The 14,157-nt window shown below is 36.7% G+C and overlaps 3 protein-coding genes and 1 long non-coding RNA gene across 10 annotated transcripts in view; 2 read left to right on the top strand and 2 right to left on the bottom strand.

Moving 5' to 3' along the window:
• The window catches only part of LOC109543569, a 6,162-nt gene extending 4,483 nt beyond the window's left edge, over window positions 1-1,679 (bottom strand). For all 3 annotated transcript variants that reach the window (XM_019913352.2, XM_019913353.2, XM_019913354.2), the window contains exons 1-2: window positions 1,508-1,679; window positions 735-888 (exon numbers count right to left, since the gene is read on the bottom strand). In XM_019913352.2, coding sequence (XP_019768911.2) covers window positions 735-888; window positions 1,508-1,533 — 180 coding nt within the window. In that variant the 5' untranslated portion in view covers window positions 1,534-1,679. The remainder of the gene's footprint in view (window positions 1-734; window positions 889-1,507) is intronic.
• LOC109543573 (zinc finger MYND domain-containing protein 10) overlaps window positions 1-6,855 on the top strand; it is a 10,364-nt gene extending 3,509 nt beyond the window's left edge. Inside the window, exons 1-9 of one of the 5 annotated variants that reach the window (XM_048662250.1) lie at window positions 1,060-1,098; window positions 4,981-5,168; window positions 5,216-5,324; window positions 5,395-5,575; window positions 5,628-5,823; window positions 5,878-6,040; window positions 6,091-6,240; window positions 6,294-6,484; window positions 6,537-6,855. In XM_048662250.1, coding sequence (XP_048518207.1) covers window positions 5,083-5,168; window positions 5,216-5,324; window positions 5,395-5,575; window positions 5,628-5,823; window positions 5,878-6,040; window positions 6,091-6,240; window positions 6,294-6,484; window positions 6,537-6,714 — 1,254 coding nt within the window. In that variant the 5' untranslated portion in view covers window positions 1,060-1,098; window positions 4,981-5,082 and the 3' untranslated portion in view covers window positions 6,715-6,855. Of the gene's footprint in view, window positions 1-1,059; window positions 1,099-4,732; window positions 4,809-4,980; window positions 5,169-5,215; window positions 5,325-5,394; window positions 5,576-5,627; window positions 5,824-5,877; window positions 6,041-6,090; window positions 6,241-6,293; window positions 6,485-6,536 lie in introns of those variants that run through there. The other 4 variants (XM_048662251.1, XM_048662249.1, XM_048662248.1 and 1 more) reach the window with 4 other exon arrangements.
• On the bottom strand, window positions 6,501-12,365 carry LOC109543568 (DNA helicase MCM8). The gene is made up of 11 exons (XM_019913351.2): window positions 12,198-12,365; window positions 11,779-12,141; window positions 11,453-11,694; window positions 11,125-11,394; window positions 9,178-9,394; window positions 8,960-9,120; window positions 8,697-8,909; window positions 8,510-8,634; window positions 8,235-8,454; window positions 8,018-8,179; window positions 6,501-6,936 (listed from the first exon to the last, which is right to left on the bottom strand). Exons 1-11 carry the CDS (start codon window positions 12,241-12,243, stop codon window positions 6,733-6,735), a joined length of 2,223 nt encoding a protein of 740 aa, XP_019768910.2. The 5' UTR covers window positions 12,244-12,365; the 3' UTR covers window positions 6,501-6,732.
• LOC125502849 lies at window positions 10,088-11,247 on the top strand. Its single transcript, XR_007280570.1, has 2 exons — window positions 10,088-10,716; window positions 10,781-11,247. It is a non-coding gene; the product is annotated as an uncharacterized LOC125502849 (long non-coding RNA).
• Window positions 12,366-14,157: the final 1,792 nt, after the last annotated feature.

The following is a 14,157-nucleotide window of genomic DNA, read 5'->3' as shown; positions in this document are numbered from 1 at the left end:
GAATATCGTTTATTTCATTACGTTTCGGCGAGACAACAGCGCCATCATCAGATTTAAAATTTACACAAACTCATGATTGGTAAAAATCAACGTTCCTTTAGATCTTTGCCCTTTTTCAAGAAGGCAAAAACCTAAAAGAACGTTGATTTTTACCAATCATGAGTTTGTGTAAATTTTAAATCTGATGATGGCGCTGTTGTCTCGCCGAAACGTAATGAAATAAACGATATTCAAAAAAATGTTACTTCATTCTTTGACTGAAACCCAGGAAAGATAAGAAAAATTTATGTTTGTCTTCATGCCAGATGCTTTGCAAGCCGTGTGAACACCATTGAGTAGTCGTTGTAAGCCCAGATCCGAGTCTGCTATCAAGACAGTATCGTCGGCGTATCTGATGCTGTTGATGTTCACACCGTTAACCTTAATTCCGTCTGGAGAGTCCATCAGAGCTCTGCTAAATATTAGTTCCGAAACGTCAGGAAGAAATTCCATTTTATCACGGCCTAAAAACCCACTAGTTGCGAGGAATAGCCTTGAGAAACATTGTTGCCGACTTTCTGATTTAGTTTTTTGCGAATATCTCAGTTTTCCATGGCAATTTATTTTTTTACTATTTTTCCTGTACTACCTAAACATCCCCCCAAAGGAATTTCACTAATTTTGAATCACCCGGTATATTCAATGTCAGTTAAGTTAAGCAGAGTGAAAGAGATTGCTATTGCAACAGTGCGTACCTGAAAGAACAAGGTGACGAGAAAAACAATCCATCCATACCCGCCATCTGGAATAGTGGGTCCCAATTCCGATTGGGTGCTAAGCACATTGTCGATGACCAAGTCTCCTTCAGAACGATTTCGCGTTCCGATCCTGCCGCTCATATTGCACGAACTATAATAAACCTCGTTCGACTATCTAATGCAAAAATATTTAAAAAAATGACAATTTTAGCTAAATGCCTATAAAACGCTTTAGCGATAATACTAATTGTTTAAAATGATATTGATTTAGGTAATTTACATTTTATTTTGAACTAAACCTATGCAAGGCTCGAAGATGCTCTTTCAGTTGAACAACACTCACAATGAATCAGACATGTAGGTACGTACATACCTTTACAAATTACCTACTAATTACATGAAACATGTTCGAATATAATGAGAAACCGCTCGTTCTGTATCCTCTAATGGAAAGCTGTAAATCGCAAATAGAATACAGAGCACAAGTTTTAGTTAACTGCGACCAGAGAAGTAAACCGCCCAGCAATTATTGCTGTCATGTATTTAAGAAGATAACACAATGACTCCTTATCTTATCGTACGAAAATGAGTGTACCTAAAGTAAACATAGTTGTATCAATTTGGCGATTGGAAGTTGATTAGTGATGCATTGCAACCAAAAGCAGTTACATTTTTTTTATCGCCCATCCAATTGCACAAAAAGCGAATCGAGTAATGAATTTGTCGGTGATGAAAACAACAAAAATAGTGGTGTTTAGTAATTCACTTACCGCCAACGTTTGCGGTCGAACTCCATATACGCGTTAATATTATTTTCGCACTTCAATTAGTGTTGGTCACTTTCGTTGCTGATGTTTCCATAGCCATTGGCTTATTAGAACAATATTAAATCGAATTGAAATTCATTCCACGCTTGTCTCGTTTCACCTGATGATACGCAAGTAATAATGGAAAACTCAGCCATTATTTACGTCTTCTTGCGCTTACCTTGGTCAAATACAGGGTGTCGCACCGGGCATCGTCGCGATCGATATCTGGCAAACTATAATTAGGAGATATTTGAAAAATGGACAGTGTGCCGAAGTCATTGGGGGCAAGCGATTTAAAATATTCTCAACGTGGCCACGCTTCCGGTTATGCCGGAAGTAGGTACCAACTTGCTTATTTTAAATGGAACACCCTATATATTTTTACATTTTTTAATTCTACTCCAAATTCCAAATATACAGGGTGTCCCGTAAGCTCATGATCAAAAGGGTACTGCGATATTCTTAGGACCAAAAGAAGACGACCTGATCTAACTTTTATTAACAAAAAATGTCTGGCTCTTCTGCTATTAATGGTCAAAGTTCTTCAAAAAAATTCCCTTTTTTGAAATATCGGGAGAATAGTACGATGTATTTTAGTGAAACTCGCTGTGAATTTGTTCTTTTGCAAGACTCATATTTCTATCAAACAATCGAGTTCAGCCGTTTTGGACAAGTGGTGAATTCTTGAGTGTCGTGGTACAAAAACTTTCCGAACTTTTTAGTTGAAGGATGAAATCAACTCATTTTTTTTAGGTTGAGGCACTAATCATTTATTCAATTTTTTGCTCTTTGTAAAATCTTGTAGCATTCATAGTTTTTGCGTAAAAAAATATGTCTGTTTTCTAGTCACTTAGCAATGCTAGACATTTACTACAAATATGCGCCGCGTAAAGGCGTACGCTTTCACGCAAATTGTCTTCGCAAAACTATAACACTTTGACCATGTCGGTCACTGCTTCATTAGAAAAGGTCATTCAAAACGAATTTGTGATTGATTGACAATGATTTTATGCCTGGTATCACGGTATTTGCAGTTAATGTCTAACATTGTTGTGGCAAGGAAACAGAAATATTTTTTTCGCAAAAAACTATGAATGTTATTTTACAGAGAGCACAAAATTGTGAATAAATGATTAGTGCATCAACCTAAAAAAAAATGAGTTGATTGCATCCTCCAACTAAAAAGTTCTGGTAGTTTTTGTACCACGACACTCAAGAATTCACCACTTGTCCAAAACGGCCGAACTCGATTGTTTCATCAAAATATGAGTCTTACAAAAGAACAAATTCACAGCGAGTTTCACTAAAATGCATCGTACCATTCTCCCAATATTTCAAAAAAGATAAATTGTTTGAAGAACTTTGACCATCAATAGCAGAGGAGTCAGACACTTTTTGTTAATAAAAGTTAGGTCAGATCGTCTTCTTTTGGTCCAAAGAATATCGCAGTACCCTTTTGATCATGAGCTTACGGGACACCCTGTACTTCATGTATAATATCCTATACCTAAGTCGAACCGTTTTTGATATATTTGAAATGTTATGTAAAAAATGATAGTTGCAGCCACTCGAATAATTATTAATTTTTCCTATAAGGGAATATAATATAATAATATAGTACTTAATTAGAGTCGCATTTCCTGCTAAAAAGGACTTACTTTTCTGGAATTTCGACAGAATTTTGATAACTTTGAATACAAAATGTTAAAAAAATAAGTTTCAAAATGACGTCGAGAAAACGGCCCAAAATCAATTTTTTCAAACGGAAACTCTTATTTTTCATAATTTTATCCTATTCAGTATTAAAAATAAGGGTAAGTTTGTGTAAAGTTTTCTATTCCAAAAGTGTTCAGTTTTCGAATTATTGTCAATTTAATGTTTTCATATGACTATTCGCGAGTTCAACTAGCGATGGGGGCGCTGCAAAACGTCAAATTACTCGTTGCCGAATGACAGTTGAGACCGGTCAGACCTGTCTATCTATTGGAGTTGGTAAAGAAGCAAAAAGTGAGAGTAAAAAGATAGTAGAAAAAGAGCAATTGTAACAAAAATCAATGTGAATGGATGAATAAATTGAATAAAAAAAACAAAAATCAAAAGTTGATTAGAACAAAACAAATCACAATGAGATGTAAACCCCAATGTCAACAAAACAAGTGTCAAATTACTAGTTAACTTAAGTGGTTATAATTTTTGCCACCAGGCGGCGTTTCAAACCGAATTTTGTCGCATCTTATTTTAAATACTGTCACTCTTAGTTGCCATGACAAAAGTGGCAATTTTCAATACAATCAAATGCCAAAAGAATGCTTAGAGCTGTCAGTTACCGTTGAAAATAATTAATAATTAAGCCCAGACGCTTAAATTATACAAACCTTCACGCTATGCCGTTAAACAAATTATAGAAAATTTCAAGAATTTTTTGTACGTCTAAATATCAGTGTATATTCAATTTATAAGGGCAACCAGAAAAATTAGGGACCCCTAGATTTAAAGGAAAAAACTGATTTGTGTTCTTGATATAATAATAAATAAACGGTTCTTGACATAACTGTATCACATTCTCCATAATACGATAATAAATAAGTTTAAATAGTCTTCGTTTGTATAATTTAAGCGCCCGGGCATGATTATTAATTATTTTCAAAAGGTAACTGACAGCTGTCAGCAATCGTTTGGCATTTGATTGCAATAAAAATGGCCACTGTCGTCATGGCAACTAAGAGTGACAGGATTTAAAATGAGATGCGGCAAAATAGTCATATGAAAACACACATAATTCGAAAACTAAACACTATTTTTATGCTGAATAAGATAAAATTATCAAAAATGGGGGTTTCCATTTGAAAAAATTAATATTGGGCGGTTTTCCCAGCTTTATTTTGAAACTTATTTTTTGAACACTGCATTAATAGTTTTGAAAATGTTGTCGAAATTCAATTAAAGTAAGTCCTTTTCAGCAATAAATGCGACTTAAATTAAGTAGACCACCCTTATAGGAAAAATGAATACTTATTCGAGTGGCTGCAACTGTCATTTTTTACATAACATTTGAAATATATCAAAAACGGTTAGACTTAGGTATAGGATATTATACATGAATAATATTTAGAATTTGAAGCAGAATTCAAAAATATAATAATTTACAGGGTGTTCAATTTAAAATGAGCAAGTTGGTACCTACTTCCGGTATAACCGGAAGTTCGCGGCGGTTCCCGATGGGACACCCTGTATACAGTGTGTCTACTGAAGTTCGCACCATGTATGGGAAGCTTTTTTATTATTTATTTTTTTATTTTTTTTATTATTAATGAAAAAAACTGATTTTTCATAAAAAGTTCTTGGTCCAAAACCTCCCTCACACGGTTCATATGGATGATTGATTTCCTATGCAATTTACTTTATTTCTTCAACTTTATTTCCTCAAACCACAGTAGGCCAAGAAACAACAGCTAATATCCTAGCAACTAAACTATGCATGATTACGGTTACTATAGAAGCACCGAGTTGTTTTCAATAAAGGCTTCGGTTCCACCATGGAGGACGTTTTGCTGCCTAACGAAATCGAATTATTCGTGCAGACGATGGAGCCTCAAAATATCAAAGATATCGGATCAGAACGGTAAAACTATCGATTGTCATGATAAATAAAACAGCAAAGTTTTTCAGTTGGGTGGACTGGCACAATCGTGTCCAGAAGCTAAACCAACAAGCGGCTGTGGAAGCCGCCTGTTTAAAGGAAGAGCAAGTGAAAGAAACACTTGTAGCCTTCGGAAAGGTAGTTTTTCAGTCAAGAATGGCCTCGCAGTAATAAGTTAGCACCGTTCAGCAGGCACGATTGTTTTAAGGTGAAATGTTTGGTTCATGAAGTCATTCTGATCAACATCTGGAAAAACAAAGTGTTGCCGAACATGTTGAAGCTGAAACCTGATCCTGAAAGCACCTTCTTGGCGTACTCGATTCTTTATCACGAAGGGGTGTGCGTTTCGCTGCTGGAATTGGTGGTGTATCATATGAACTGTTGCGAAAGTGAGCTTTTAAATAACCCTGAGCTAAAAAGCAAAACTCCTCCAATTTACAGCGTTAGATGAAGCTTCTGTTGACCTTCTGGATTATGTGTGTGGTTCAATTTCCCAATTGCTCAACTTCAAACACGAAGAGCAGGGGAAGCAGGAGTCTGCCAAAGATGAACTGTTCAGGCAAAGATCCAACTTGTCTTTTGAGATTGGCATCCGCAGTTTATCCATCCTGAGATATTTGGCGGAGCATTTCGACAGGTATGAGTCAGTATTGAGCAAACAACAAAGAAAAACTGGCTTTGCTTATATCAGATTACCAATAACTGTGTGCAGTCATATATACACCATTCACGACGTTCCTATATTGTTAACTGAAATCCTGAGGATTCGCCCTTGGGTGAAGGGCTGCAAGCAATTTGCTGGAGGCAAGTGGAAGAATTGGGACCAAGAACAGCTAGTTCAAGCAGAAGCTCAAGTAAAAACATACACTACACTTTAGGATTATACCGACGATTCTTTTTTGAGGTATGGCTCACCTTGAGGTTTATTTTACTCGATTCAGAGTGCTCGCATTACTACTCCATCACGCAAAGTCGACGCACTCAATTGTGTATGCTGCTTCACTTGATGGTGCCCAGTCTTCTGGACCAGTTAGCACCGCTGGTAGACTTGAAGGTGCGAAATAATCTGGCTATTAACAATTATTATTATTATCATTATAATTTTAGTACTGGCTGTGCAAGTTGACTAGTTTGCAAGAGTACGCAGCCCCACCTAAACCTCTTTTAGTAGAAACCATTATGGAAATCAAGGAAAATATTTTAGCAGAGTGCAAAAGTAGCTGGAAAAAGATCGCCAAACAGCAAGTTGGGATTGTATTCTCCCAAAACAGGGAGTTGTTACAAGAAGTCGCCAAAAAGTAAAAGCCCACGACGAAAATTTCAAACACAACTAATATATTAACTGTTTAGATTAACTGATGCGTACAATACGGATCTTTTGGAGCAGTTTGATGTCAAGGATGCCGCAAGTTGCAAGCAATGTGGTAACAGCGCAATTCAACGCTGTTCTAGATGCAAAACAGCGTGGTATTGCTCGAGAGCTTGCCAAGTCGCAGACTGGCCCAAACACAAAGAAAATTGTCCATAGAAACTTTCTAGTCACCATTTACAAATAAGCAGAGTTCAGTTGGTAGGAATTTTTGCCTTTACACAACAGATAACCTTGAACATTTAATGAGTGTAGTGCATCGGAAAATTTGTCTTTTAAAATACACTCCCGTTGAGCTTCTTCTCGGATCTGTTGGATCGTGAACAAAGAAGTCGACTCCCTCTGTGACTTTTTTTGTAGTATTTCTACTAACTTCATGACCTGAAACGAAAAATCAATTGGTTAAGGTGCACATTAGGATTCAAAACAAATAAATCACAAGACTGTGCTAAGTATACAGGGTGTCCCGTAAGCACATGATCAAAAGGGTATTGCGATATTCTTTGGCTCAAAAGAAGGCGATCTGACCTAACTTTTATTAACAAAAAATGTCTGGCTCTTCTGCTATTAATGGTCAAAGTTCTTCAAAAAATTAATCTTTTTTGAAATATCGGGAGAATGGTACGATGGTGTATGTATTGGTGAAACTCGCTGTGAATTTGTTCATATGTAAGACTCATATTTTGATGAAACAATTGAGTTCATCCGTTTTGGACAAGTGGTGAATTCTTGAGTGTCGTGGTACAAAAACTACCAGAACTTTTTATTGGGTGGATGGAATTAACTCTTTTTTTTTTGTTGATCCACTAATCATTTATTCCCAATTTTGTGTTCTTTGTAAAATCTTGTAGCATTCATAGTTTTTGCGCAAAAAATGTTACTGTTTTCTTGCCACTTAACAATGTTAGACATTAACTGCAAATATCGTGTTGCGAGGCATAAATTAATTGTATGCCAATCTCACAAATTTGCTTCGAATTACCTTTTCTAATGAAGAAGTGACCGACATGGTCAAAGTATTAGGCTTTTGCGAAGACAACTTGCGTGAAAGCGTACGCGTTTATGCGGCGCATATTTGTTCATTTGACATATTTTTTTGTGCAAAAACTATGAACGCTACAAGATTTTGCAAAGAGCACAAAATTGTGAATAAATGATTAATGCATCAACCAAAAGAAATGAGTTGATTTTATCCACCCAATAAAAAGTTCTGGTAGTTTTTGTACGACGACACTCAATAATTCACCACTTGTGCAAAACGGCTGAACTCGATTGTTTCATCAAAATATGAGTCGTACATAAGAACAAATTTTTTGAAGAACTTTGACCATCAATTGCAGAGGAGCCAGACGTTTTTTGTTAATAAAAGTTAGGTCAGGTCGTCCTCTTTTGATCCAAAGAATATCGCAGTACCCTTTTTATCATATGCCCACGGGACACCCTGTATAGTGTAATAATATACCTGCTTCTTGTAACTCATCCTGGTACCCATTTCCGAGCGAGTGGTGTCGAGAACACCAGCCTCGTTTGTGAAGACATCCGTAACGCTATGCTGAACAATTTCAATCACGTCTTTGGCGTCGTCAATGGTTGCTTCTTCGCGCAATTCCGCTTTAGCTCTGGCCTAGACATACATATACTTTTAACTTTATACACTACGTTAAACTAGTTGATTTTACCTCAGTGAGCCGAATTAAAGAATACAGCTGCCTTGCTGTAACAGGAGTACAATCTCCAGTGGCAAATTGCTTCCTAAGAGTCACATAGAACTCGGTCAAAACATATTTAGCTTCCTGCGATAAGCGCGGTTCCACGTACTTTTGTGCATAAGCAATATATTTTCGAAAAGTCTTGTGCGATAAATAGTTCAGTGTCTCCCCATTCAACTTTAAGCGCTCACTGTAAGAATCGAAAGTAAAAAAAGTGTTCGATGTTGCGCGTATGTTTCTTAGACCTCAATTTCTGTTTGGATTGACTGAAATCGTTTGTAGTCTGTTCTCGATACTCCTGAAGAGTTTCATGTTTGCTTGTGGACGAATGTGAGGTCAGTATGTGTTTGGATAAGTATTTATCAATGTTCTGTAATAAAGCGAAATTTTTATTAGGTAACATTTTAGTTAAAACATTGCCAATTTCGGTACCTGATTCGGTCGGTCCAGCAAAAGAAATATTAGGTCGAATCTAGACAGCAAAGGTGAACTCAGCTTAAGATTTTGTTCGAGTGTCTTTCCCTGATCATAGTGTCCCCCTGACGGATTGGCAGCAACCAAAATGGTGGGTTTAGTGGGGAGTGAACAGACAACGCCCGCTTTGGCTATACTAATGCATTGCTGTTCCATCGCCTCTAGAAGGCACTGAATGGGACAAATTTGAGTGGCAATTTTACTTAAACACTGGAACTTACAGCATGTTGCGCAGGCAATTTATCGAACTCATCGATGCAGCAGCATCCTTGATCTGCGATCATTAACGCTCCCGCTTCTAGGGAATGTTCTCCTCCAGATTCGCGAGTCATTGTCACAGTTAATCCTGAAGTAGTACTAACATTTCCACACACGTAAACACCTAAACAATTAAATAAAAGCGCTCAAATGGAATATTCGTGATGAATCCTATTCGTACCTCTGGGTGAGACGTTGGCGCAACTTTTCAACATCTGGCTTTTTCCCAGCCCCGGATCCCCTACCATCAGAACATGGGATTCAGAACGTATACAGTCCCCTTTAGTGCCTCGAAATAGTCCCAAAAGCAAGCCAGCTTTAACGATTTCGTGCCCATAAATCAACGGACAAAGCGATTGGACGAGATAACGGAAAAGCTGTGGCTGGCCATGGATTTCCTGCCACCAAAAAATAACAATTTTTTTATAAAATGGCACTTTATTTGCGCAGTAACCATCTTCTCTGAACTTCAGGAAGAAATTATCCGAATGATTCGAAGAAATTTGAGAAACTTGATATTTTTCGACCGAAAATCAAAATTTTACATGCGTGTTTTTCAAGCTGGGCATATTGGTTACGACCTAAGAAGCTCCTCCATAGGCATACATTAAGAGTTCAAATCCAAAATAAGGAAGATTTCGTCGGATAAAAATCGTAATTAATCAAAAACCGCTTACAATGGGCCAAAAATGTCGATTATTTCATATCTGAAGCTTTTAGGGTGAGTTTCAATGTGCTCATCGCAACCCTAGCGTCTTTTTCGTGTAAATTATGAATGATTTGAAGAAATTTGGGAGATTTTCAAAAAAATTGACCTTCATGAAATTTTCGATCAAAAATTACATTTTTACATACATCTTTTTTAAGCTGAATGGATTGTTTACGAGCTAAGACGTTCCTCTATATGCATATATAAAGCGCCCAAATCTAAAATAAGAAAGATATCATCGGTTTGAAATGCTCAAAAACCGCTTAAACGGACAAAAATATTTTCAATCTGAAGCTTCCAGTGAGTTTTTCAATGAGCTCTTTACATTCCTCGCGTCATTTTGATGGAAATAATGTAGAATTTCAGGTATTTTGAGCGAATTGGTGTTTTTCAATCCCAAAATCACGATTTTACATGTGTGTTTCTCAAGCTGACTGGATTGTTTACGATCTAAGAAGCTCCTCTATTTGCATACATGAAGCGTTCAAATCTAAAATATCATCGGTTAAAGATCGTAGCTACTCAAAAACCGCTTAAAATGGACGGAAAATGTGGATTATTTTGGTTCAGATCCAAATCAGTCCTATAGGAGTTGAGGCATTTTGAGCAATTCGATTTTTTTAGAAAATTGTTGTTCATTTACGAGCCAGAGGAAGAAAATGTACCCTGACACAAAAGTGTAAAAGTTTTACCGTGAGTATCGGCAGTAGGAAGAATCAATCCAAAAAACCTGCATTTTTTTTTTCGATTGGTTATAGGCAGATTTTTAAATTTTAAGAACGATATTTTCCTACATTGATTTCTCTTCGCAGACAACATTTAACTGCTCAAAAACTTAGTTAGTTACTATAAAAAGGGGGCAGTAGTGCAATGATGATTGTTTTTAAATTTTCACTTTCCAAGTTCAATAGCTGGAAAACTATGAAAAATTGACGATTTCCTCAAGGCGACTTTTCTTAAGAAAAATACCAGTTGAGGGTCTCTGCCGCTGTAGATCAGGATGTCAAAAAGGTATTTTGGAAAACTTTAAAAAATCGCCCAAAATTTCCTTTTTTTTGTTTTTCTATTTTGATAGACCGAGTGGAAGAAAATGTGCGATTACAAAAGAGTTTGAAGTTTTTCACTGTGATAATGAGCATCGGGAAGAATTTAAAACCAAAACAAGGAGCCGAATGCGAAACATCTAGAATAAAAATAGGGAAAAAGTAAAAGAAAGGATGATACCTGGGAATAAAAATGACGAAAACAGGACGCTACAAAGGGCAGAATAACCAAAGGCAAACAACTGACCTCAATATTATGGCAGAAAAACATAAGACCAGAGACAATCTTTAAAGATGATCCCATATTGAAACCCGTTATGTGCCAATTAAGACAAAAACTTTAGGACAAATTACTAGCAGTTGAAATGAATTTTACCTTAATGGCCAAGTAGTCATCATGGGTAAAGCTAATTCTCTGGTGCGAGCTAGTAGTACTGCAACTTTTTCCATTGCTGTTGTTGTAAACAGCCACGGTGTGCAGATACAAATTGAAAATGGAGTTTTGCTTGTTTTTCCTTTTGTTATCGTTGGGATCTAGAACCTTTATGACACCGGAAATCGTGGCTACATCTCCTGGCAAACAGCATTTCACTAGGTCTTCGGTTAATTCGCACTCGATGGTTTGAGGCACTCGCGCCACGTCGCACTGCAATCAAACCCCTTGTAGTCTGGTCAGTTTATGTAAGCGACTTGTCGACAATTACATCAATTTCCTGCAGTACAATGTTCTGTGACTCGACTGTTTTACTCAATGGCGAATTATATAAAGGTTCTACATTCTGTTTGGCACCGCATTTGGTACACTTTTGCAGAGGAATATACGTTCCATTAATTTGTTTCTCGACCTGAACAGACCCGCAGCCTGGACATTGAAATGCCATGTGGGTACAAACGATTTTCACGGGGCCTGCCTTGACCACGGTGCCTCGCAATGAGACAAGTTTTCCTTGAAACAACAACTTGATTCAGCTTTGTTTGCCTATTGAGTCTTGAACGACTGTCCATAGCCAGGACTACAGCAGATAGTTACCGAATGAGCTCACATTAATGTCCTTCATCGGCAGCAATGGTTCATGATTTAAAATTCGAGCCCTGATCACTGGAAGTGTTTTTCCTATTTCTGTGTTTTGGGTACAGGCTTTATAAAGCCTGGAAATGTACTGATACATGGCCAGTCCCATGCAATTCAATGTAAACTCTGTATTAGCTATAAGGTCCTCACGAAAAGACGACCAAGCAATCATCAGAAGATTGTCATCCAGAGCAGTCTTAAAATCTACGGTGAAATAGTGATCTTTTTCGATTTGATGCCAGGGGTACAAGATACCGTTGCGTTCAATATGTGACCCGAATCTCTTTACATTCTCAATAATGTTATCCCGGTTGGAAGCACCTAGAAGCCAGCCAGAATATAGAAAATGCCGCAAATAGATCAGTTAGACCACTTACTTATGCCGAAAAAGTACAGATCCATACCGGAAATATGTTCTGCCATGGTTTTGGATTGGGTTTTCTCTTAATAAAGACTTTAAATTGCAGCAATTGAGATTACCAGGAGCGACATGAGTTTTCAGGTTACGTTCAGCCATCATAAACACACAGATCAAGGAGGTTATCTCTTTGTGATCTGTGGTTGCAACAAGATCAGTCAGGTTATACTGTTATAACTGTGAACATAGACGAAGACAAGTACGTGATTCCATTTTAACTGTGAATTTAACGTGTGAATATGATTTAACTTGTGGTTGCCGTTTTTGTGATATAGCAGCGTCATAAGGTGATGGGCAAATGTGCGTTACTTGCAGAATAGTAGTTTTCGATACAAGGGCGAAAAGTGGCGTTTTTCGAACGACTCCAGACGCCTGTCAGGTGTTCGAAAAACAGATTTTTGCCCTCGCATCTAACAATATTTTTTATTTGAATAAAGGACATAATAAGTTATAATAAACAAAAATAACCAAAAATACAAGCCGTCAACTTCATATTTAAAATTCGATGCCAATGCCATTTTTGAAATTGTCATGTTTTGACGTTTGTAATTTTTCAAAAGCGTACTTCTGTAAGCATATGCTAGTGAAACAATGAGTGTCGAAAATTCAAGCGCTACTTTCACGGTATGGTGTTTGTATAAGATGCATATTTTGCATAAAATTTGCGATCTTTAAAAAAACCGTGTTTTGCTTGTGGCAACATCGGCGAGTGCAAAAAATAGGCTATTTGAACGACTTGTGAGACTGAACTTGTAACAAAGTTATAATTTACAAATTGTAAGTAAACTTTAAATCATTATCAATAGTTCTCTATAAACCTACGTAATTCGTTAAAAAAAACCTGTCGTTTACTTTTTAATGAAAATACTTCAAAATATTTTCTGACAGTGGCACGTCCAATTTGTCAGATTTACTTTTGCGCACATGTGCGTGAAAGTCCGTGCGTAAAAGTAAAACAAATGAACAGTAAAGAAAAGTGCTTCTTTTTAATTATCGCTTCTGATCGAAAAATGGCACTTTTAGATTCATCCAAAAAAATTAATTTTAAAACATTTCTAATTCACATTTTTTTAAATAAAAAAATTAAACTTTATTTAGGTATACAACAAATACATACGTATGTATATATATACATACATTGTATACTTAACGGACAAATGAGTACATAGGCTACACATTTTGTAAGCCTATGTACTCTAAAAATTCTTAAAACATTCTGTGAAAAAATTAAAATAGGAATAAAAAACTATTGTTTTTTCCACAAAAAAGCAGTTTTCCGTCGCAACAGATTGTGTATTGGCACAATCAGAATACGGCTAATGAATGGTGCATCACGTTTTAAATCACTGTTTATTTTAACGTTCGTCACAGATCGTGAATAGGATTTACTAATCACTGTGAGAAAATCACAGGTAGTGATTTCTTGCTCAACTCTAGAGGAAATAATTCTTGCTTTATCATGGGATAGCTTGTGAATGCTTTCCTTTGATTTTGGTGACTACGTTTGAATCCGCTTATAATTGCGCCGTCTCTAACATATCGCAAGCTGATGAAGCAACGCAAAGTTTTATGGAACTTGAACAAAAGAACATTTAATTGTGCATTCAAAAGTAGCCGCCTGAACGGCAATGTTTGTTTATCTTTGGATGAGAAAGCTACTTAGTTGGCGGCAAAAATCCAAACCAGTGAAATCGACAATTGGAAATGCCAAGCAATGAGTCATGCGAAGGGCGAGCAAGCAAACGATTATGTCATTATGTAAGTTCTGTTTATTATGGGTAAAAGCTATTCAGCTTTTTAGTTCAGTTTATTATGGGCGACGGACGAAATTGGTCGATGGTTCTTTAAAGAACAATTCAGAACAATTGTTCATGAACGGAAAATATGGACCGATTTGGTGCCTCTTAGGCAAGTGCGGT

The sequence above is a fragment of the Dendroctonus ponderosae genome, unplaced genomic scaffold, assembly GCF_020466585.1.
Source record: "Dendroctonus ponderosae isolate FM_Combo_2020 unplaced genomic scaffold, Dpon_F_20191213v2 Dpon_F_20191213_10, whole genome shotgun sequence".
Lineage (NCBI taxonomy): Eukaryota > Metazoa > Arthropoda > Insecta > Coleoptera > Curculionidae > Dendroctonus > Dendroctonus ponderosae.
Note: the sequence above shows the minus strand (reverse complement) of the source record. Positions and strands in the feature narration are given on the sequence as shown.

Excerpts from the sequence above, each read along its gene's own strand:
- LOC109543568 (XM_019913351.2), bottom strand. The coding sequence starts at position 12,243 with ATGGCAGAACATATTTCCGGTATGGATCTGTACTTTTTCGGCATAA. Across the intron at positions 11,695-11,778 it reads CATTAATGTGAGCTCATTCG|GAAAACTTGTCTCATTGCGA; the intron begins GTAACTATCTGC and ends TGTTGTTTCAAG. Across the intron at positions 11,395-11,452 it reads TTGTACTGCAGGAAATTGAT|TGCGACGTGGCGCGAGTGCC; the intron begins GTAATTGTCGAC and ends GTTTGATTGCAG.